The 23,233-nt window shown below is 46.6% G+C and overlaps 2 protein-coding genes across 5 annotated transcripts; both read right to left on the bottom strand.

The window, feature by feature from the left end:
* Positions 1-1,337: 1,337 nt before the first annotated feature.
* VCP (valosin containing protein) lies at positions 1,338-15,698 on the bottom strand. Its single transcript, XM_037144429.2, has 17 exons — positions 15,386-15,698; positions 11,543-11,654; positions 11,186-11,358; positions 9,915-10,057; positions 9,254-9,384; positions 8,658-8,789; positions 7,534-7,636; positions 6,550-6,683; positions 6,335-6,470; positions 5,839-5,951; positions 5,262-5,426; positions 5,048-5,170; positions 4,586-4,798; positions 4,080-4,388; positions 3,636-3,791; positions 2,153-2,307; positions 1,338-1,998 (listed from the first exon to the last, which is right to left on the bottom strand). The coding sequence occupies exons 1-17, from the start codon at positions 15,400-15,402 to the stop codon at positions 1,893-1,895; spliced, it is 2,421 nt and encodes an 806-aa protein (XP_037000324.1). The 5' UTR covers positions 15,403-15,698; the 3' UTR covers positions 1,338-1,892.
* A 1,441-nt stretch (positions 15,699-17,139) lies between these two features.
* On the bottom strand, positions 17,140-22,884 carry FANCG (FA complementation group G). 4 transcript variants are annotated; one of them, XM_037144430.2, is made up of 15 exons: positions 22,736-22,884; positions 22,466-22,594; positions 22,166-22,256; positions 21,644-21,775; positions 21,220-21,422; positions 20,563-20,698; positions 20,295-20,425; positions 20,067-20,213; positions 19,783-19,934; positions 19,345-19,411; positions 18,798-19,087; positions 18,615-18,661; positions 18,255-18,410; positions 17,688-17,811; positions 17,140-17,539 (listed from the first exon to the last, which is right to left on the bottom strand). In XM_037144430.2, exons 2-15 carry the CDS (start codon positions 22,559-22,561, stop codon positions 17,431-17,433), a joined length of 1,881 nt encoding a protein of 626 aa, XP_037000325.2. In that variant the 5' UTR covers positions 22,562-22,594; positions 22,736-22,884; the 3' UTR covers positions 17,140-17,430. The 4 variants fall into 4 exon arrangements, 3 of the variants coding, with proteins under 3 accessions (XP_037000325.2, XP_053512245.1, XP_037000326.2); XR_005082385.2 differs by having other exon boundaries at positions 17,450-17,539; positions 17,688-17,779; XM_053656270.1 differs by lacking the exon at positions 17,688-17,811.
* Positions 22,885-23,233: the final 349 nt, after the last annotated feature.

The following is a 23,233-nucleotide window of genomic DNA, read 5'->3' as shown; positions in this document are numbered from 1 at the left end:
GACATATAAATCAGGAAGCACAGATTGAGTCTCAAACAAGTTGAACCCAAAGAGGACTACACTACGACATATCATAATTCAAATGCTAAAGGTTAATGATAACCTATAGCATTTAGAGAATCTTAAAAGCAGCATGAGAAAAGGAGAGTTACCTACAAGTATAAGTGAGTTCCTGTATTTCTCAAAAGAAACTTTGCAGGCAAAAAGGGACTGGCAAGAAGTATTCAAAGTCATGAAAGCAAGAACTTACAGCCTAGATTACTCTATCCAGCAAAACTAAAATTTAGAAATGGAAGGGCAAATTAAAGTACTTCCCTGACAAGGTAAAGCTAAAAGAATACATCACCACCAAGTCATTATTACATGAAATGTTAAGGGGACTTATTTAAGAAAAAGACTAAAACTGGACATTAAAATGACAACAAATTCACAACTACCAACTAAAAAAACAAACAGAACAGGAACAGAATCAGAGATACAGAGATCATTTGGAGGGTTATCAGCAGGGAAGGGGAAGAGGAAGAATGGGGAAAAAGGTGCAGGGATTACAAAGCATAAATAATTAATAGGTACAAAATATACAGGCAGGTGTTAATAGTATAGAAAATGAAGAAGCCAAAGAACTTACATGCATGACCCCTGGACATGAACTAAGGGGGGGGGGGAGGAGTGCTGGACGGAAGGGATTACCAAGTACAGAGGGGCAAGGAGGGAACAATTGGGACAAATGGTAATAGTATAATCAATAAGATGTATTTTATAAATAGCAGACGATACTCTATAGCTGGACAAAACTATATAAGCAGTCACCTGAAAAACAGAGCAAGGAGGGGGATGTTTAATTTAGGAAAAAAAAACACGCCTAATACTAGAATAAGCAATTTTTTAATAATACAAATTATGCAAAGGTGGACACAATTGTAAGTGATCTTCAACCAGAACATTCAGTTTGGAATTTTTTTGATGCACCAAAAGAACATCTATCTGCAAACAGATCCTATCTTTCTCCAACCCTAAGATATTTGGATAGCATGCATTCTCATCCTTGGTCAGGAAAGGAGACTGCAGTTCTAGCCTTACCATCCACATTGAATGTAGGTAAAGGATGCCACACTGTTCACATCTACAACTCCACCAGGCTATCCCCTACCTACACCACAGTCCCATCAGAGATACTGCAGACATGGGGCTTGGCAGTAATATCATACCAATGTTAATCAAGAGGGGAGGAGAGCAATCTTGTAAGACTTCACATTTGGAAGAATGCTTTAGCAGTAAGGGGTAGTCCAAGGCCCTTCCCAGAAAAAGAAAACAGGCACAGGGGCCAGGACTCTGGCTCCATTTTGATCCAACATTTATTGTTCTTTTACAACATGTCATTTTTGGTTTAGAAACTCCTTATGATTAGTTTTCCAACAATAACTCAAAAGCATGTAAAATAAGATCAACCTACTCTCTATATAAACACCCAGCAACTGTGGCCCTTCATCCTCCTGGCCAGGTTGGGTAGGGGGAAGAAGGGAGGTCTTGAGAATCATTGAGTGAAGTGCAGATGCTTTACTGTGGGGAGTGTTGGTAGTGCCGTGGTTCACACCCACACAGGACCCCTGCACTGCCCCCAACTACAACAGAAACGACATAGGCCCAAGGTCCAATTCCCTGTTGGTAATTTCACTCTCCACCTCCCAAATGAAAATCTTTATTTTTATCGCTTTTGTTTTGTTTTGTTTTCACAAGAAACCCCCTGTCCAGAGTCTGAGTGTAGCCGACCTGTTCAGACTGAGAAATGGAGAAGGCCATGGGCGCACCCCTGGTCCCTCCTGGGCAAGCGCCCCCACCCTCAGGGAACAAGGTCCAGCCAGGCCAGCTCACAGCACACTGGCCATCACCACTTAGCCATACAGGTCATCATCATTGTCCTCTGTGTATACACTGCCACCTGTGCCGCCTCCACTGCCCTGACTGGGGCCAGCTCCACCCTGATTTCCTGAAGGGAATCTGTGTGCACAAGAAACAGAACATAAAATAAAGGTTAGGACAGGGCCTATATGGGATTTTCACAACTACCCCACTAGCCTCCTTAGGACTCCCACTGCCTTGGCTGTATAGTTTCCCAAGACAATTTAAGCATTCTCTACTGTAGCCTAGTTACCTGAAACTGCCAAAGCCCCGACTCTGCTGAAGGGTCTGAGCAAACATTTCATATTTTCGAATGTCATTGTCACTGACAGAACGACGAGCAAAACGCATGGCTTCCTCAAAGTGATCTCGGCGGATTTCGGGCACTGGATCATCCTCTTCTACCTCCTGTAGGATTGATAAACACAAACCACCAGGGATAGATAGTTAAGCCCAGCCTGGATTTCTTCCCTGGACTTTCCAATCCTCATTATTACAGTAGGCAATTGGTCTCCCTCTCTCCAATACAACCCAAGTCACTGACCTGCTTAAAAACCAGTCAGTGCATTCTGAAAAATGCAAAACTGTATGGAAAAAAAATCACATTGGGGCTGTCAGGAGTTTAGGGTGGTTAAAAAAAAAGAAATTGACTGAAGTGGCCAAAGAGAACTTTGGGGATAACACAAATTTCTATCTCTTTACTATGGTGGTAGTTATAGAACTTATATAAACAGTGTACCTAAAATGAATGAATTTTTAATATGTATAAATTATGCTTCAGTAAATCTAAATTTTAAAATGAAAATATCAATTACTAGTGTTTACCACATCTGAACTAATTACACTTTACCTAGTGGCCTCACTTTAAAAAATTTTGATTTTAGAGAGAGAAACATCGATTTGTTCCATTTATTTATGCATTCATTGGTTGATTCTTGTAGGTACCCTGACCATGGACTGAACCCACAACCTTGGCATTTCAGGAGGATGCTCTAACAAACTTGAGCTACCCAGCCAGGTCATGGCCTCACTTTCTGTAGCACATACCCTCTTATATATACCCAGGTTTTATCAATTTCTGTAACTTCACAGCAGGTTATTCGGGCTGCTTGTTTTTTTAATCCAAATTATACTCTTCCTTCAATAGTCCAGCTTAAACCCTATAATTTCCACTCAGAAGCCACTCCTGCTGTGACTTATGAGATTGCTCCCTAGGATAAGTTTATCAGTAGTTTTTAAGCTTTTGTGGGAAACAGGAGGGATGTCACAGATCCCCCTCCAAAAAGGAGAGAAAGCTATCCATTCATCCATCCATCCAACATGGTGCCACGACACAGTGGGAAACAAGCAAGATGATATGGAATGCCCGTCTTTATGGAACTTTCACTCACACATCAAAATTTGCATTTAATCTCAGGAGTCCCATGGGACATCCTTATAGATAGGTCCATGGATTCTAGGTTCTCAACTGTGCTCTATTTGCTTATCTGCACGATCATACTTTGATTTCCCTCATGGAGCTTATTTCATACTGAGCATACAGCCTGCCCATCTCTTCTCAGCCTTTATAATTCTAGACCAAAGGTGGTAACCTCAGTTGCTTCTTTCTCTTTGATGCCCCACTAAATACCTCAGTCAAATGATTTTACCAAAACCTCATATTCTTCTATGGCATGGTGGCGACTGTCCCCTTGCTCCCAACAACTTGCACATCTGAGGAATGGATGCAGACTCACCATGGCTGATGGGTTGGTCTGCCTCTCACGGTCTCGCCTAATCTCACTCTCAATAGATTCACGAATGGCCAGTTTACAGGCTCGTTGGCAAATCTCCGTCAGGTCAGCTCCAGAGAAGCCATTAGTCATCTTAGCCAGGAACTCCAAATCCACATCCTGAAAGTTACAGATTATCTTAGCATTTAGTCTCTCCTCCCATGATACACAAACACAATCTCTGAGCCACTTAGGTACTCCCAATTCCAATTTGTCCCACCTTTCACCACTGTTTTATTCCCCATTCTAGGTTATCCTAAAACAATTGCCCTCAAGGACTGTCCTGAAACCTTCCATCTTCTGTTTACAACCCTAATCCCCAGTGAAATCTTGTCTGGGGACCAAACAGAACTCTACACTAGTCTGAGGACTCACAGAAGTCCCCATAGCCCGTGACCTTGCACCTGCCTTGGCAACTGGGGACTTGCGCAGGTTGGCCTTGAGGATGGCAACACGGGACTTTTCATCGGGAAGTGGGATGTAGATGAGTTGATCAAGGCGGCCAGGTCGCAGAATGGCAGGATCAATGATATCAGGCCGGTTGGTAGCGCCAATAATAAACACATTCTTTTTTGTGGACATGCCATCCATTTCTGTCAGGATCTGATTGATAACTCGGTCAGCAGCCCCACCACCATCTCCAATGTTACCACCACGGGCCTTGGCAATTGAATCCAGCTCATCAAAGAACAGTACACAGGGGGCAGCTTGGCGAGCCTGTGGGAGGGACAGATGGACTCAAGCATTAGTACAACTGGGTATCTCTGGCCTACCTGAGAAGGAAAATAAAAGTGACATTCACTACCCCAATTGAGCTTCCAGATGATATGTTTTTAACTCTCCCAAAGAAACAGCTTCTACCTCTACCTTGCTTACAAGCAAGTGAATAGACAGCCCAGCTGTTTGTAACTCACCTTGTCAAAGATTTCTCTGACATTGGCCTCAGACTCCCCAAACCACATGGTGAGCAGCTCAGGACCCTTGATGGAGATGAAGTTGGCCTGGCATTCATTGGCAATGGCTTTAGCCAGCAAGGTTTTCCCACAGCCAGGAGGTCCATAGAACAGTACTCCTTTGGAGGGTGTCATGCCAAACTTGAGGAATTTGTCTGGGTGCTCCACAGGATACTTGAAGAAAAAGGAAGAGGGTTCAGGGATACCCCATACAGTTAAAGAAACCTAACCAAACAGAAGCCTGCCTGCCCTCCAACCCCATGGTGTAAGATCCAGGCTCCTTTGGTGCCTCAAACACAAGAATAGCAGGATCCTGACTTATTTTCTCACAATTCCTGCAATGAATGTACCAATGCCCCAAGACTAACCAGCTCAATTACAAAGTACTGAAGCAGTGACTCACCCTGAACCAAGCTACCCTACCTGGACCAGTTCCTGAAGTTCACGCTTGACATCTTCTAGGCCCCCGATGTCCTCCCAGGTTACCTGTGGCACCTCCACCACAGTTTCCCGCAGTGCTGATGGGTTGCTCTGGCTCAGGGCCCACTGAAAAGGGAAGAAAAACTTGGGATAAGAATTGCCAGGGAAGGCATCAAAGTGCGTATGTATGGACCTTAAATGGGAGCACAGTCTTTACCCGGAAGTCATCCATAGTAACTGCCAGGGAGTTCATGACCTCCGCATCAATGGTTTCATCCTCTAGGTCAATAAGGTCCATCTTCTTGCGGATGGCTTGCAGAGCGGCCTCTGAGCACAAGGCTGCTAAGTCAGCGCCCACATGCCCATGAGTCTCATTCGCTACCTGCAGAGAGAAGATCTACTTACTATCTTGTCTCTAAAACCTAGCTGCCTTAAGAGGTCAAAGACAATAGAATCCTGGCCCCTTTCCCCAACTTCTATCTCTGGGTTCTCCCACTTGCCTGAATACACACTAGCAGTTCTTTCACTTGCTAGATTTTATGTATTCAAGCCTGGACTGGTGGCCTGGAAATAAAGCTCCTTTTAAAATTCTAGTTTACTTTAATATAGTGTCAACCAAGAAACACGCTAACTCCAGTTTCCTGGCTTCAATCTCAAATAATTTCTTCTTCCCTGCCCAGGAATCAAAATCAATCTCCTCCCATCTTAAGTTTATATTACTAGCCAGTTCCCTTCAACTGCCTGGAAATAGATACTCTAAAACCCCTGACCAGCCTTCATAACTACTACTCCACCTGTTCCAGGTCCACATCATCTGCCAGCTTCATGTTCTTGGTATGGATCTGAAGAATTTCCAAGCGTCCTGTAGCATCAGGGATTCCAATATCTACTTCCCTGTCAAAGCGACCTATGAAACAGTGTGTGAACACAGACAGGGTTCATTCCTGGTCCAGAGGGAAGAAGGGATAGGCCTAATGTGACTAACCATCACAGTCTGCCCAGGACTGTTTTGATGTTAGCGCTTGAAGTTCCATGTCCTGGGAAACCCCTCAGCCTCAGGGGCTGGTCACCCTAGACAAGACCTGACCCCTAGGGAAAAGGGAAAAGGGAAAAGGGAAAAGGGAAAAGGGAAAGGACCTTTAGGCCCTATCAGCACAAAACATTTCATGAAATGCACAGGATTAGATGATTGAGATGAAGGACAGGTGTGGGATGAAAGACATTAAACCCAGCAGAGTTATAATCTCCCTAGGAGCAAGGACAGGGTATAAAGAAATGTGTGGTCCTTACCAAATCGCCGTAGGGCTGGGTCAATGCTGTTGGGTCTGTTGGTTGCTGCCATGACAATCACATGTGCTCTCTGCTTTAGGCCATCCATAAGGGTCAACAACTGTGATACAATACGCCGTTCCACCTCCCCATGGGTCTGTCAGGACAGGACATCTGGTAAGAGGTGAAGTCAGGACCTTTCAACCCCCCACTAATCCCTTGGGTTAAGGTCCTACTTTCTCTCTTTTGGGAGCAATAGCATCCAGCTCATCGATGAAGATGATAGCAGGAGCATTCTTCTCAGCCTCTTCAAAGGCTTTACGAAGGTTGCTCTCAGACTCGCCAGCCAATTTGCTCATGATCTCGGGACCTGAAAGGATACAGGAGAGAGGCAATGACAAAACTACATCCTTCCTCATTCCTAAAAGTAATCAGGTATTTTGTTTGCCCAGCTCAGAGACAGGTCCTAGGTGAGAAGAAGGAAGGTAACCTCAGCATACCTTTTCACAACCTCTATTAGCCACTATCCCGAGAGCCACTAGACCAGGCTAGAGAGAAGCCAAGGGACTCAGTATTTAACTCACAGTTGAGCAAAAAGTATAAGGATGACAGAAGAGGCTCTGGGACCCCTGGCCAAAGTGAGAGAAGCAGCATACTAGTTGCATCTCTAACAGCTAAATATCATTCTTTTTTAAAAGTCTATATAGCTTCTTTTAAAAAATATTTATTTATTTTTACAGAGGGAAAGGGAGAAAGAGAGGAAGAGAAATATTAATGTGTGGTTGCCTGTCACACACCCCCTACTGGGGACCTGGCCTGCAACCCAAGGATGTGTAACCCTTTGATTCATCGGCTGGCACTCAATCCGCCGAACCACACCAGCCAGGGCTAAAAATCATTCTAAAACTGCCAGTTGACCACCCCCCAAACCATCTACAATACATAAGCATAGACTTTTTGGTTTTCCATCCTAACTTACTCCCCCTAAATGTTTTCAGCCTTTTTATAATCTTTCTCAAAGAGGGGATAGATCGGGGACACAAGAGTAGAGTATCTTCCCCTTGTTACTTATTTCTCTATAATATATCCCAGGGGGAAAAAAGATGCTGTACACAAGGCATGCCTGCAAATGATGTGTCCATGATTTATCCAGCTGAGACTGGGTCATGCTCAGTTCAGAACTGGGTCCAGCCAAACACAAGGTGAGCTAAGTCTCCTACCATTGATCAAAAAGAAGAAGGCTCCAGTCTCATTTGCCACAGCTCGAGCGATCAGGGTCTTCCCAGTCCCAGGAGGTCCATAGAGCAGGATTCCTCGAGGAGGCTGAGGACCAGTACAGAGTGAATGATTAGGTTCAGACTCACACCTTCTCCCAACCCCATCCACCCTAAAATGGCTTGAGTAGGGCTCTATCTAGAAAGGGTGAAAATCACAGCTCAACCCTGACACTATAGTAAGAATGAGCCCTCGAATGAGCCCTCAGCTGTAGCTGTTAGGAAGATAGTTTACTTCAGGCCACACTCGCTACTCTTTTCAGCAGAGAAAAGACTGCCAGAAGGCTGACATTGATGATTATAATTTACAAAGGAGACTGAGGGCAGAGAAACCACCTAAGAAGCTAGTGTGAGTCTGAAGATCCTGGCATTAGGGAAAAAGAAGAAGCCATTAGGCCAAAAGCTTGACTTTAGACACACCAAGGGCCAAGGACCACCTTAGTCATTTTAAGAGAGTGTTGCCAGAGATTCATTCACTTCAGTGATCATAACTCTTCAGGATTTATTATCATATTAGAATGCTTTTCCTTACCACCAATGACAAGTTTTCCTCTTTGAAGCTGTCTTTTCTGTGGGCTTCCACAGGCAGTACATGGGATATGCCCACATAGAAGATACTTATTTATGTGGTGCATACTAGGGGGAGGGCAATAATTTCATCTTAGTGAAGATCCCATGACATGAAAAAGGTTGGCAAGTTACATTCTAGATTAGCAGTTCTCAAATGTTTTAGACTCAGGACCCTTAACACTGTGCATATTCCCTTAATTTCTACTTCTATAGGGCAGCACTCTTTTAGACAGGCTGGCAAACTATGATGAGATTTGTTTTTATAGAGTCCATAAGAATGGCTTTAAATTTTTCAAGGGTTATTAATAAAATGCATGTAAATGCAACGGAGAACTTCAATGGCCCATTCTGTTCTAAACCAGTAGCTTTTAATAAACTTAGAGCCCTCTATAAACTCAAACAATAATGACACATATATGAAAACAGGTCCCAGGATCAGGCATGAAGTAGTTGTTAATCACCACCCTAGACTACATTCCACACAGCCTAAAGGTGCTCACCTTCACACCAATTGCCTTAAATAGGGCAGGATGTCTCAGGGGCAGCTCCACCATCTCTTTTATCTGAGCTAGCTGTTTCCTGCAGCCACCAATGTCATCATAGCCTACTTCATTCAAGGACTCTTCCTCATCCTGAATATGGAGGAGACAAAGAAAAGGAGAAGACAGGAATACTAGTATTAGCAAAAGACGAGTTTCTTCAAATCCTTTCACAATCTGGTGTGGAAAAATCTGCTATATTAGGAGTCTCTCCTTCAAGGGGACCATGCCTCAAAGAACAATTCAAAGTCCCAAGGCCGGATGGCTAGCACAGCTTTTCCTCTCACACTGTCCTTAGTCTTACTGGGAAGGGCTCCCTAAGACCTGAAGCTGGAAATTCTGGTAAATGAGCATTACAGCCTCATCATCAGCATCACCTCTCCAAAAGTCAGTCCAACCACTTAGATCCTTTTGATTCAATCTAGATTTTATAAATTACTGGTATCAGATACTTAAAGGAAGCTCAGTTCCAAAGAGCACACCATCTTGACAGCTCCCATATGACTGTACTACTGAGTAACCTGTAGTCAAGTATTGGGATCAGAGAGAGAACTCACCTCTCGCTTGATAGGTTCCCCTTCACAGTGGATCACTGTGTCTGGAGCAACAATGCAGTAAGGGCTGGGATCTGTCTCCACTACTTTGAACTCCACAGCACGCATTCCACCCCGGACAAGGAAAATGTCTCCTATGAGAGCAATCAGCAGAAGGGCTGTTAGAGGTGTCAGCTACAAAAGTAATCATTCATCAGAACCTGGGGTCTACAGTACAAGTTCACTAGATATTGCCTTTTTCCCTTCTTACCCCCAGAATCCAGTTAAGCATCAGTCAAGAGCAGAAAGCTAACCTGTAAAAGGTCCCTCTGGCTCTCAAGAGAACAATGAACAACCTGATGTGCCAGAAGTCCATAGGTTTTGACTTCTGAGGTATAGGCAACCCTACTTTTAAAACAACCACTAAAGGTAGAGCTGTGCTGAATATTAATACACTTTGGACTGTGACACAGCCAAAATGGCCCACTTCCTCTCCTTCAGGGATTTAAGATAGCTTATTCTCCTGAAGCAGGGAATGAGAATAGAGTAAGGAGGGTGTGGGAGGGGTCAAGGGGAAGGAGAGAGTAGACATGTATTACATATATGAGATAGATGTTTCAAAGTTCACCCCCAAGTATCCCTATAAACAAACATCCTAAGGCCAGTCCTTAGAATTATCTCTCACCTTTCCGGATGGGTCGATAAGCTTCCAAGAAGTACGGCTTAAGGTATACCTCAAAAAGGTTGCCGGTGATGCCTTCCACCGTGTCATCGATAGGTAGCACATGGATGCGTTTACCATACTTCACATCAGGGCACGGTTGGATGCTGAGAATGACAAGCAGATGCCACATTACCAACCACTCTGCAGCCCCAAGCACTGGGTGTCCAAAAGGGCCTGGCACAGAGAGCTGATGGCAAGCGAAAGAGAAAAGGCAGGGATGGCTTTAGGTGAAGAGAGGCAGGAGGATAGAGTAGGAGTGAGGACAAAGGAACAGTCAAGCAGAACTAAGAGAACTAAGGCAGGTCACACTCAGGGAGGGGTAGTAGAAGCCATTAGAAGAAGCTCTGGGGCTGCCCACTCCCCGTCAGTGAACCAAAATAAAGACTCACACATCTGGAACCCCTACAAAGAAGACTATATAAGGGTCTTCAGTGAGAGATATCCAAGGATGACCCATTCTGGCTAATATTGGTGACCCAATATTACAAAGGGAGATCTTTGTCTATTAAGTGTAAGGGTCAGAAAAATAGAAATAAAAAAAAATAATAACCTCAGTCAGGTGGTCAGAGCACCTTGAGAAAAATGATTAAGCACTATCTGGAAGGCTATACAAAACCTACAATCTATAAAGAACAATCAGAATCCTGAACAATCCTGTCCAATTCCTGGCCAGGTGGTTGGTTGGGTAGCAATAGTTAGAGATGACTCCAAGATGGGAAAGCCTCTTGATTAAAGTTAAATCCCAAATCACTCAGACTGCAACTATCCTAGGTCTGGCTCAAACTGTGACTCTCTCCTAGATTAATTTAGATCTTTAAAAAGACCTGCTAGGAGCCCCCCCTTCCTTACCCGCACTCCCACCTCATTCCAGCCCCAACACAAGTCATTAATCCAACACAGCAGTGAGGTTATTTGGCAGATACACACCTTCAAATAGCATCCTAAACCAGACTCTAGGGTGCAATTAAGTTATACCTCTCATGGGGGGCGGGGGAAGAAAGGCATCAATAAAGTCACAGAAATGCCAATTTGTCCCAAAGGTCACGAAGAAGCAGATTTTAAAGTCCCAGGAAGGCAGAGCCAAAACCTAAAGACAACCCTGATACATAAGTCTTCCCATGGTTAGGAGGGCTTCTGATATCTGCAGCTGCCAAGGCCTTCATAGGATCTTGCCTATAAAGTAGGCTGTCTCTGGCCTCCCATCCCTGAGGGGCCAAGAACCACACACACACCTGATAACATCCCCTAGGCGTACGCGAAGGTTATTCCGAACAACTCTATTCATTCGAATCTTCTCATCAGAACATGTGTCATCAGAAAGTACAATGCACACAGCTTCCCGCCTCTTCTTTCCTTTCAGCAACACTGTATCACCTCGGAACAACTGGAGCTCATCCATCTTGGGCTGAGGAAAGAAGGTTAAGGCCTTTGGGTCACTGGGCCAGGGGGTAAGCAGCAGCCCCGGAGGTTGGGATTCCCAGTAAACCCCATCTATCTGTGGTCACTGCAAGAAAAATGAGAAAAGAAACCTGGGAAAAGCCCTCAGGTTAAGTGCAATAAGGAAAGATTAGACTGTGGACCTAACTTACCTGGGACAAGGACACCACACTGTTGTCCTCATTGATGGCTTCATCAACAATTAACCGATTGGGACGATTCTTCTGTTTAAGAATGGCTGTTGATAAGTCATCACCTTTTGAACTAGAAAGAAAAACTGAAGTCAGTCCCAACGTATACTCCAGTCCCAGGAACTCCAATTTCTAAAACTCACACTTAGGAAGGAATTAGTAAATAGATGAAGCTGTCCTAAATCAGAGAGCTCAGATGAAAGAAATTCAGCCAAGGTCACGAGGAGTAACACCTAGCACATACTACAATTCCCATTCCAGTAGCTCTTGGTTTTTTGAGCACTACTATCCTAGTTATTAAGTTCAAAGGTCAGAAAACTATGGTCTAAAAAGATTAAATAAAAGTAGAGACTAAGGACTAAGTACAATTAAAGAAATGAAATTAGTCTTAGGATAGAACAGTGATTAAGAGAAGGTGCTCAGCCATCAGACCTGCTGGGTCTGAATCCCAACCCTGTCATTACTTAACTGCGATCTTGGACAAGTTATTTAATCTCTCTAGAAGTTGATGTTCTAATCTGTAAAATGGGGACATAGTAGTACTTACCTCAGGATTTCTGTCCTAAGTAAGATAATGAATGCAAAGTGTTCAACACAATGCCTGGAACATGGTATTAATGGTCACTATAATTAATTACTATAGAACAAAGCACAAGCCCTTCCTTTGCTAAGCTTCCTGCCAAAACAAAGTTGGCAAGACAACTTATCGTAGGGCTCAGGGACACCCCAAGACCCATCAAGCAAGGCTGGGGACAATGAAGTAAAATTAGCTCTACTCTCTTTTACTGGCTAAACCTGATGTGAGAATTTTCTATATATCACAGGAATGCCGAACATAACGACCATCATATTTGAGGGCGGAAAAAATAACAAAAAACAAAACTAACAGATCTAGAACCTTCAGAAAGAGGTTTAAGCTCAAAAGGTGATTTCTGTAAAGCCATACAACTGCATGAACTTGTTCAAAGTCCTTCTCACCCAAATTAAGATTGCCTGAGTCTAAACTTGATTTAAACTGTCCAATTTCAATTACTTCCTAGAAGTTAAGATTATTTACCTGACACTAATTTCTTACCTAGCTTATTTCCAGCCTTCCACTAACTAAACTCAGTGGGCTCTCCCTTTGAAGAACTACTCCTCTCAGTAAGGCTCAGGAAAACATGTGCATTAACCTAGGGAGGCTAGACAATGGAGAAAGCAAAAAATTAAAAAAAAGATCTTCATGAATTATTTCTTCATTCAACAAATTAATAACAACTATATGTGTGTATGTATATGTACACACACACACATATAAACATGCTACATACTGTAATGAGATCCAGGGCTACACTGGTTAGCAAAACAAGACAAAATAGTATTCCTCTTAGAAAATATCTTCACAACTTGCAAGAAAAAGAGATGCCTATGCTCTAGAGAATACCTGTGAAGTTATGGGATTTTTATATCTTTTGGTCCTGACACACCAAAAAAACAAAAACAACAAATCCCATTCATCCAATGAAACTGTAAACTTTCTGCTGACAGTCACATAGGTCGACACTCACTTAAAGGTGATTAATCATCACCTTTAAACTAGTTTCCAAGAATGGAATTTCCTAGGCTTAAACTTGCTCCCCCAACCCAGAAGTGCGGCACTTTGGGCATAATGCTTCAGCGTAGACAAATCTTCCCAGGGCTTCCCAACCCTGGAAAGCAATCATGGTCAATGTGACCGCTAAGGGCAACTGAAACCCATCAATTCTTCCTCTCCCTCACACCTCAAAATACTGCCCAAAGGCTGCCCATCTTCCTGCTTGACCTGCAGGATTAGGGCTGGAAAAAAAGTGAAATGGCTGATGCTTCTAACCATCATACTTTGTATTTTAACTCTAAAGATGCAGTCGAAGAAAACTTCCAATCTGCCTACCCTTCCTGACCCTAGCACTGGGAATGAGTGGTATGCTCCTCCCTTAAGATAAAGACCTTCAATGCCACATCCTTCTACTGAGATCAAAGGAACCTCTAAAGGAGAGAATTCAGCCTCATCATGACCCAAGAGTGGTCCTGGAAGCTCTTTGGGGACACCTTACATTCTCTTTTATGTGAATCAGACCCTTTCCAGAACCCGAATGGGCTACAAGGGAACTTGGAAGGAATTCAGGCAAGAGTCATCAGGATGACATAGAAGTTAGAAACAATCTATGATGCCAGATTTTAAGAGTTTTGGGTCTTTATTTTTAGTCTTGAAAACAAAAAACTGACTGAATAACCTAAAGGAATATTTTAAGTATTAATAAGTGTTCCTTTTAAATAGGCAACTGGGGGAGGGGGCTGGGATGGGAGAAATAGACAAAAAAACTGTACTTGAAAAATAACTAAATAAAAAAATAAATTAAAAATAAAATAAAATAAAAAATAAATAGGCAACTGAATGATACCATATTTTGCCTTCTATAATGTACATGCAAACTTTCGGGGGAAGTTTTTTAAATTCTATTTTAATTTATTTATATTTAGATACTTGTTTTTGTATAAAGGAATTTTAGCATTTACTTTTCAATATATGGTACATTAAACAACTTTACTTAACAAATAATTACAAAACACAGGAACAGATACAAGGTATTTCATGTACTACTCATATATAACGCGCATCCTTAGTTTTCCCTCAAAAAATTGGACAAAAGAGTGCACATTACACACCGCAAAATATGGTACTCCATCTCGATTGAGAAATTTGAAAAAAAAAAGGAACACACCAAAAAAAAAATCTCTTTATGTCAGGAAGGTGATTTGCATAGAAGAGTTTTCAGAGGTTGACTGTGTCTTTTCTTTTCCCATTATGTAAAGCTCTTGATTATAAACCCAGTAGACAAGAGGTGGTCAGGTTTTATCTGATGCTTTTCTCAGGGGTAGAGGCCTCGCCCAGGATTTAACCATAGCCAGCTTGGGGGGTAAAAATCTGTATGAGTTAGAGTTTGGGCAACTCTAGCCTTCACACCACGAGGGCTGAAATCCATTAAGGCCCAGAAAATAGGAACTTAGATTCGAACGATACAGCAAACACCTAAAATAGCAGAGAAATGAAAAAACTGTCTTTCTCCCTTCGCCTATTTCATCAAGAAAAATTGACTAAAGCTTTCTCATAAGTAACAACCGACCTCAAGTAGGAAGGTCAGAAGCGAAAAGCTGAGCTCACTCTCTCCCTCACTACTCAGGTGGCCTAGGATGCTAACCCCGGACCCAGTAGACCGGGCTCCAAAAGGCCCGTGGTAAGCTTCCCTGAGCTCGCTGCCCGGCCTTCCCAGGTTCCGGCCTCTCCCTGCGTCTCCAGTCTCCGAAGGCCTTCACGTGGCCCACAGTCCACGCCCACCGGGCCCGGTTAGGGCTTTGGGGCCTGCTCTCCGGGAACCAAAAGCGTTCAGCGGGTGGTAGGCCTAATCGCAAGGGGCTTCTCCGAGGCCCCAGGGCTTCGCACCGGCAGTGTGGGCCGGCAGACCTCCCAGGCCCGGACGGCGGTTCCAAGGAAGCCAATCAGGCCGGCCGGGGCCTGCATGACACAGCATGATCTGGCCCAGGCCCGGACCCAGGCCCAACGCAAACCTCGCCTAGGGGGCGCGCGGGTGCGTAAACCTGCGGAGCCCGGGCACAGCCCCTCCTTCGCCCCCTTCCTCTCTTTCCAAAGTCTCCCTTTTTCTTGGTCTCCACCTCTTAGACGCTTCCACTGACAAACCCGGCCGGGCCTACCCAGCGCCCAAGGGCCCTCGGGTGCGCGCACCCACAGCAAGCGGGGGGGTCTCGCGCACACACACACGCACTCACTCAGCTCCCGAGGCCATGGCGCGCGCCTCTCCCGGCCGGCGGCTGTGGCGGCCCGCGAGTAACGGCTACAAGGGGTGGCAGGCGACCGACTGGACTGGGTCTCGGCTCTCCCCGGCGGGTGGCGAGCAGCAGCAACAAACCCGCAGGCAGCCTCCCTCTCACTTCCTCCCAGCTGCACCCGTGCGGTGGGCGGGCAGGAGACGTTGATTCCTGACCCGCGAGTGGGCAGCAACAGCGACGACTCAAACGACGGCTGCAGACGCTTCACTGAGACCGAGCCGAGAAGAGCCGAATCATCGGAAGAAGAGGTGCTCTAACCTCAGCCAATCAGCGCCTGCCCTAGGGACTTCCGCCCGCCTCCCAGTGCCTCTCCCCAGCAACTCGCGGGCCAGAGCCAATCAGGAAATTCGTTTTGGCCTGGCTCCCGCCTCAGGGATGCAACACGTCTGGTAACGCCACGTCAATTGGCTCCAACACTGCGCTTCCTCGATGGATTGTGATTCTCGACCAATTAATGAAAGGAATGGGGCCAGTTCGACTGGCGAGAGGAGTGTTTAATCCCTTGGAGGCGGACTCTCCCACTTGGCTCCAGTTCATTGGCTCTTGAATTTTTTGTGCTGGGAAAAAAACTGGCACAATGGATTGAACCCCTGTATTAGTCTAGTACTGTTGCAGTGGTAACACACACCCTTATCTTCTTCCAAAACCTGAGGATTCACCCTAACCTCCCTCCTTGCACCTTCAAAACTCTGGTTCAAGCCACCCCCTACCTACTTTGAGACCCTTTGACTAATACATCAGTTTTTGTTTTTTTTAAATTTTACCGAGAGGGTAAGGGAGAAAAGGAAACCATGATGTGAGAAACATCAATCACCTCCTGTAGCACCCCAGCTGGGGACTGAACCCACAACTCAGGCATGTGCCCCAACTGGGAACTGAACCAGCATCCTTTCACTTTGAAGGATGACACCCAACCGAGCCATACAAGTCAGGGCAGCAACCCAGCTCTTAATCTGCTTCTATCCTTCAGTTGAACCCTCTGGTAACCCTAATCTGACAAGACTTTACAGTTCCTCAGAACTTGGAGGTCCATGCTTTCTTTCTCTTACCACTGGATATTACTATTAATGGTTTGAGGAGGGAGGGCACTCAAATCCAGAAAGGGAATCAAAAGGATACCACAAAACACATAACATTCAATAGAGCCCAAAGCTGTAAGAAAATTGCATGCCAATTTGAAGTTCTTGGGCCTAAAATACCAGCTAGCCCTGGCTATATTTAATAGGCAACTCTGATAGCACACTAACTGGATTCACTTTTCATCCTTTTCCAAAGACTCATCTGACTGAGGCAGTCGATTCTCCTATTTCTAGAATTTAGGATTAAGGGAGGGGTTGGGAAGTCACTCAGAGACTCACATCTGCTTGTTTCCCCCTCTAAGAATCAAATACCTGCCCTTGTCAAGACAGACCTGCCTAGACCACCTTCCAGATCCACCTCCACTCATTCTGTCACCTCACACAGGATCCTGGACTTTGGGGCTCTGCTTTTAGGCAACAAGAAGGACTAAAGTTATTGCTTTCTGAGTAAGAATTCCTGTAGCCCTTTCTTCTACCCCAAACCTCAAATCATACCGTAGATGATGCTGGGAGAGGGCACCTCAGACAGCCAGCACTTAACTAAATCAGACAGCTGTGAGCTTCCCTTGAATAGTCTGCTTACTACTCAAGTATATGTAGTAAGCAGACAAGAGATAGATATGAGATTTTACTGAACACAAGAAAAGGGGAAACAGGAAAAAAAGGTGCCATGAGCAAAGTCAATGCCTTATTGGTGGCGGTAGAGGAAGGGGGGGTCCTCTGGAACCAGATGCCAGTAACTAGGCCAAAAAATTTTGCAGGCGTACCACCAACCTCTCCAAAGTCAGACTCATATAGGAATGGTCAGCTCCAGCCACATTCCCCAAAGATGGTAAAGCAGAAAGCCCTCCCCACAGAAAGATGGCCCACTGGGGGCCCAAGCTCAGACTCTTCAAAACTTGGCAGCTACAGGTCACAAGGCTCCTGCAGAGATGTCCGAAACTCTTCAAGAAGGGCTTCACGGTCAGGAGGACGAATCCAGCTCAAACAGGTTTCAAGGTACAAGGGGAGAGACCTGGAAAGCAAGAAGGGTGAGGCCTAAGAGTGAAGGATAGACAGAAGGTTGAGCAGCCTTCCCGCCCTTTCACTCACTGCCACCCTCCCCGATGGGCCCACAATTCCAGAATACCAACTGGCCTCAGCCCAGCAGGCCTCAGCCTCACCATGTAGCATTCTCCTGTGGCAACTTATCTTGGACCTCCAGCCTCTGCCAAAGAGCAGTGGCCTCATCCCTCCGATCCAGCCTCTTCAGGGTCTGAAGCAGATGAAAGGAAGCATCTCCATTACCTGTAGCCCCACCCCAGAGTACAGAGTCTTAGAACTTGACCCAGTCTTAAGCATTTTTATAAAAGGGGAAACTGAGGTATAAAGCAAGGAAATGCCTTGCTTACAGTCACACACTGAACCAGGAGTAGATCATTCCTGACTATTCCTATACCTAAGAACTGCCTGCCCAGGGCAAAGGGCTCAGCTAATTCTGCTCCTGCATAACACATTCCCAATGTAGTCATTGTCTTTGTGTTTGAGGACATTGGGAAGACTGGGGAACTTCTGAGAGGCCTTCATACACACTTGTGTATGTCTTGTGTATGTCTGTACACTTAGGTATATCCCTAGGTATATACAGCACAATCCCATTCACCCCTCCTACATAGGAACATCACTTAGTACCTCCCCCATGGACATCTTTGCGCACCTGTGCATGGCTAACATCATGCAAGTATACATACCTGGGTACACCTGCACACTGAGGAGGAAGTCCTGTAGTGCTTTGGTATCCTGGCCACTGGCCCCCCATTCTAGTCCACGACTAATCAAGGCAGCTGCCCGAAGCTGTTGTAGTTCCACATCTGATGTATAGCCCTGCTCACAGTTGGAAGCAGGCCCTGGGGACCACCCCCAAAGTCAAGAAGTATGTTCAAGCCATATAGTCACTAAAACCCTCCCCACAGAAAGTCCCCCTCTATGTTTCTTGTGTCCAGAGTCCCTTTCTCTTAAATTTCCCGGTGGGCTAGGACACATGAAAAGGGAACTGATATCTACCACCACCACTTCTAGGAGGAAAGAGGAAGATTGAGAGTCCAGATCACCTTGTACTTTGTCTTTAGGTGTGGCTCGGAAGAGCAGCTCAAGGCACCTGAAGTGGGACATAGAGCAGAGATGAAAAGGAGTCAAGCTCAGAAACTCGGGTGCATAGGTAAGATTGGAGCTCACCAATAAAAATTTATCCCTTCACACTTCCCCAGGGACCCTGGTTGGCTTCTAGGGCTCACCGGCTAAATTCACTAATTGCTTGTTTTTGGGCCCCTAGTTGCACCCAGGCTTGGCCCAGAAGCAGGTGGGTGGCAGAGACCCAGGTTGGGCAGTGTGGTGATTCCTTGGTTTCTTTTCTGGCATCTTTCCATAGCTGGGGCATCTTGGGAAGCAGAGATGACGTGCGGCTCAGCAGCTCCTCACATACTGTCAAAGCATCCTGAGCTCGGCCTGCCTGGATCAGTGCTGCTGCTGCCTCCAAGAACATCTCAGGCATACAGGGCCCTGGGGGGTGGGGGGGTGGGGAGAACTGGGGTGGGAGAAAGATGCAGCGTCTTGAACTAATATAGGCCTCCACTCCCAACCTCTTCACCAGGCTCTGGTACCATATGGAAACCACCCACTGCTTGCTGCCCTGGATTCCTTGCTCTGGGAAGCCTTCCTGGTCTGGCCCCCAACTCTGGACAGACAGAAGAAGATAAAACAGAATAGCAGCCCTGCTCTACTCCAAAGGAGACTCCAACCCTTTCCTATCCCAACTGTAGAGAATCTTGAAGATATACCCACCTTTGGCTCCGAGTCATCTAGCAACAGGGCCAGCAGGTCCAAGTAATGCTCTGCAGCATCTTCTGCCCTGAGGAGTCATGGCCCATGAGCCTAACATTAGACCCTTGCAGGGTCCTCAAAGGGCTCTTAGCTAAGTAAGGGATGCTCAAAAGCCCTGGGGAGTGGTTCTTGGAGCTCCAACCTTAACACAGTATGAATATACCCTCCTTACAGAACAGGTTTTGGAGGAGACTTCAGAGTTTTAAAGATACAGGTTAGTGTCGGGGGAAGAGTTCTCAGTTCAGGTCCAGTGGCAAGGCAGCAGGATGAGGAGTGGAGACCTATGTCCTGCTACTGACTCATCCATCCCTCTGACTCACATGAACAGAAACAAAGTCACACCCCAGGGAGGCATCAGAAGTGGGAAGAGGAGCTCAAGTGAGCAAAACAGAACCTCACCTTCCCATCTGTAGGCATCGGCTTGCTAGCAGGTATTTGACCTGGCTCGGTGTACCACAGTGAAGGGGTGAGGCTGGGTCAGGTCGTGGGAGTAGCAACTCTACCTCAATAAGAAAATGGGGGACTTCAGAGCTGGGAATGACATTCAAGGCCTAAAAGGGACAAAAGAAGAAAGTATATCTATAATCTTTGGGAGTCATACTTCCTTCCGCTTATACTTGACTAGTCTCATCCACACAAGTACCTCAGCAATCCCCGTATCTTCAGTTGGTACAGTTCTTTACCTCAACCAGAAGTTCCAGACTCTCCAGCTCTGCCGCTGTGTTCCCCAGTTGCCGATATAGCCTCGAGGCCTCCAGAAGTGGGGGACCACAGATTGACTCCCCTTTCAGGGCTGCAACCAAGTATAGCAGAGCTCTCTGTGGATTGCCCTAGAGGGGTGAGAGGACACAAGCCTCAGCCACCCTCACAAAGAAAAAAGCTGTCCTAACCCACCCTAGCATTGTCTTTACCATCTTTCGGAGACAGGTCCCCAGTGCTGTGTACACCTGGACCAACACAGGCCGTGGGCACAGACCTGAGGCCGCTTCATACAGGCTGCTCAATGCTCTGGGCAGACTCCCTGTGATCAGCTCCTGGAGGCCTGAGAGCAATCAGAGTGTGAGCTTAGACAGGCCCACAGGGCATGAGTTAAATAAGACACGACAGGAAAGTCATGAGTCTAGAGGCCCCCTAAGATGGGGAGTGGTGGGGAAGGAATGAGTTAGACTGCTAACTGACCTTGGCGAAAGGCAGATGCTGTCAGAAGGACATCCCTCAATCCCTGGGCATCCTGCAGGGTCAGTGGGTCATCTGACTCCTTAGCTGGGGGACTCCACGTTTTTAGAAGGATCAGCAGATCCCCAGAGGCCTCATTCTGGGGAGAAAAGGACCATCAGAGGATCCAAGCCTGTAACTCTTCTCCTGTCTCAGTCTACCCTGGCTGGACCTTGAATTCAAAGGTCCTCCTGATTCCTGTTCCCTCATTTCTAAGAGACTGGTAGCTGTGGGGAAAGGATAAAGGGAGGAAGACAAACCCAGGGCAGTGATAATATATTCTAGTGCACCTCCTCACTTAATAAGTCCATGAGGACACAGGGCAAGGGCCATGTTTGAGTTACTTATGAAAAGACTGAGACTGGGAAGTGACTTCAGCATGGTCAAGAAAGCCCTAACCCTATCCAAGATTATTAAGCTATTTTAAAAACACCCAAGAGAATCCAATCCCTTCAATGTGGGACCAACCAGAGCAAGGTCACCTAAGATTCCTTGAGAGAACCCAGGTCTAATGACCACCAACCCAGCACCCTTTCCAGCACATAATGATGCTACTGCAGCTTGGAGGGGAGAGAGGAAGGAAAATACCCTTACTTAGATCCAGGTCACTTCCTAAATTACCTGGCTGCTGTTCAGGGTCTGCAGCAGCAAGGTCAAGTCCCCAAGACGATCAGTGCTTAGCCAGAGAGCAGCCTGCAGGCCCGCCAGATGATGAAGGGCAGGGAGCAGCCTCAGTGGAAGGGAGGATACGTGGAGGATGGAGTTCCACAGCTCCATGAGTCCACCTTCCAGCCTGGGCCCCAGCTGCTTCTGGGTTTCCAGCACTATAGTGGACACACACATACAGCTGAGACAGGACCTCATCTCTGGCTTTCCTTTTATGCAGGAGCACAAAGACCAGAAAGATGCTCCTAGTCTGAGGAGCACATGGAGGATCAGAGAAGGGCATCTCCCTTCATGGAGGTGACAGATTATGTTGTTACTCCCATCCTCCTCGCAAGGACTGAGGCTGGCAGGGGTATGGGAGAGAATCTCTGGACCTCACCTCTCTCTAGGCCACGTTGGATATCCTGTGCCTGGTCCTCAGTGAAACCCTGGGCCAGGCTCGCCCTCAAGGTAGTGAAGTTGCAGATAACAGTCAATTCCAAGGGTAGAACAAGAACAGCTGCAGGGAGCCCTAGAGTGACAAATGCTGGTCTCCCAAGCTGCTCCCCCATGAAAAATTCCCTGAATAAGGTCCCAAACCACAGATCACCCCACCTCAACCAAATGGCCTTCAAAGAGAACACACCCTTTGGATAGAGTTTGGAAAGGGCAAAAAGTTCTCCAGATTAAACAATTCTGGAAACCACTTCTTCAAATGCTGCTATTGCTGTTGTGTGTGCATATAATAATGACGAGTATACAAAGACGATCCACTCCACTCATCTCTGTGCCCCTGTCCCGAGTAATTGCCTCAATCCCAGAAATGGAAGAAGAGGAACTAGTCTCTGGCTGTGGAGGGTGTATATGTTGGGGGGTGGGGGGCAGCACTGACCACCCTTGGGGGGGGGGGAACCCTGCTTACCCTGCAGACTATGGAGGAGTCCCCTGAACCCTTCCAGTGCATCTTGAGCCAACTGCTGCCGCCTCAGAGACAGACCCGAGTCCTGAGCCACCTGTCAAATGTGGGGTATAGTGTCACTGAGAGTAAGTCCTTTCCTCTCCTCCTGCAGCAGTGGCAAGGGATGTCCTTCTCCAGTCATTTCTAACTTTAAGGGGAGGTCAAGCTCAGTCTCCCCGCCCCCACTTGCTGGGGTAAATCCATAACAAACCCTCTTTCTCGTACTTTGGAGCTGAAAAGCCAGAGTCCAAGCAACCGCGTTACCTTGGCCTGTCGTACTAGCCGGTCATTCTCTGCCCTCCACAGGTCCAGGCAGTTGACTTGTGGCACTGAGGAACCCAGAGGGGGCTGGTGGGACATGGTGGCCGAGGCCGGGCCCGAACACCTGGAGGCCTGCAAAAGGGTCAGCCCATTGACCCACAGTACCCACGCGCGCTGGGAGGAGCTAGTGCACCTCCGCACCCCACTGCGTCTCCTCTGTTCAACTCCCAGAGAACCGGACCCTCTCTCCCAAGCCTGGCGGGGCTCGCTCACCCTCGCCTCTGGTTGGCCAGGCTAACAAAACTCGGTTGTGGTTGGTCGTCTTCAAGGGATGGTGCCCGCGGGAAACTCGAAAAACAAACGAGTATGGACAGACCGGTGAGGAAGGCTGAGGCGGGCAAAAGGCGGGACTTTATGTCTGATAAAGTTCCTACGGATCTGTGGTCCACCGGTTCGGCTTGTAGGCCTTGAGAAACCGATATTGAAACCAGAGCCCGTGTCTCAGCCCTCCCTCCCCAGCCACACTTCCAGGTCTGTTGGATTTCCCTCCCCTCGGAGGGCAGACCCGCGCGATGCATGCTGGGAGTCGCAGTACCACTGACTGCCGCTTGAAAAGTCCAGCAGGAAGAAAGTCTCTCCCAAAGGAACTGACGGGAGGGAGACCAAGGCTCGGTATACGGCCATCCTTCGTCTGCTCACCATAGAATATCATCGACACACTCACCTCATGCAGTCTCACTGCTGGCAGCGCAGCCCTGTGTTTGTGCAGCC

The sequence above is a fragment of the Artibeus jamaicensis genome, unplaced genomic scaffold, assembly GCF_021234435.1.
Source record: "Artibeus jamaicensis isolate MK-2021 breed Jamaican fruit bat unplaced genomic scaffold, CSHL_Jam_final scaffold_1964, whole genome shotgun sequence".
Classification (NCBI taxonomy): Eukaryota; Metazoa; Chordata; class Mammalia; order Chiroptera; family Phyllostomidae; genus Artibeus; species Artibeus jamaicensis.
This window is presented reverse-complemented; position numbering and strand designations above follow the sequence as displayed.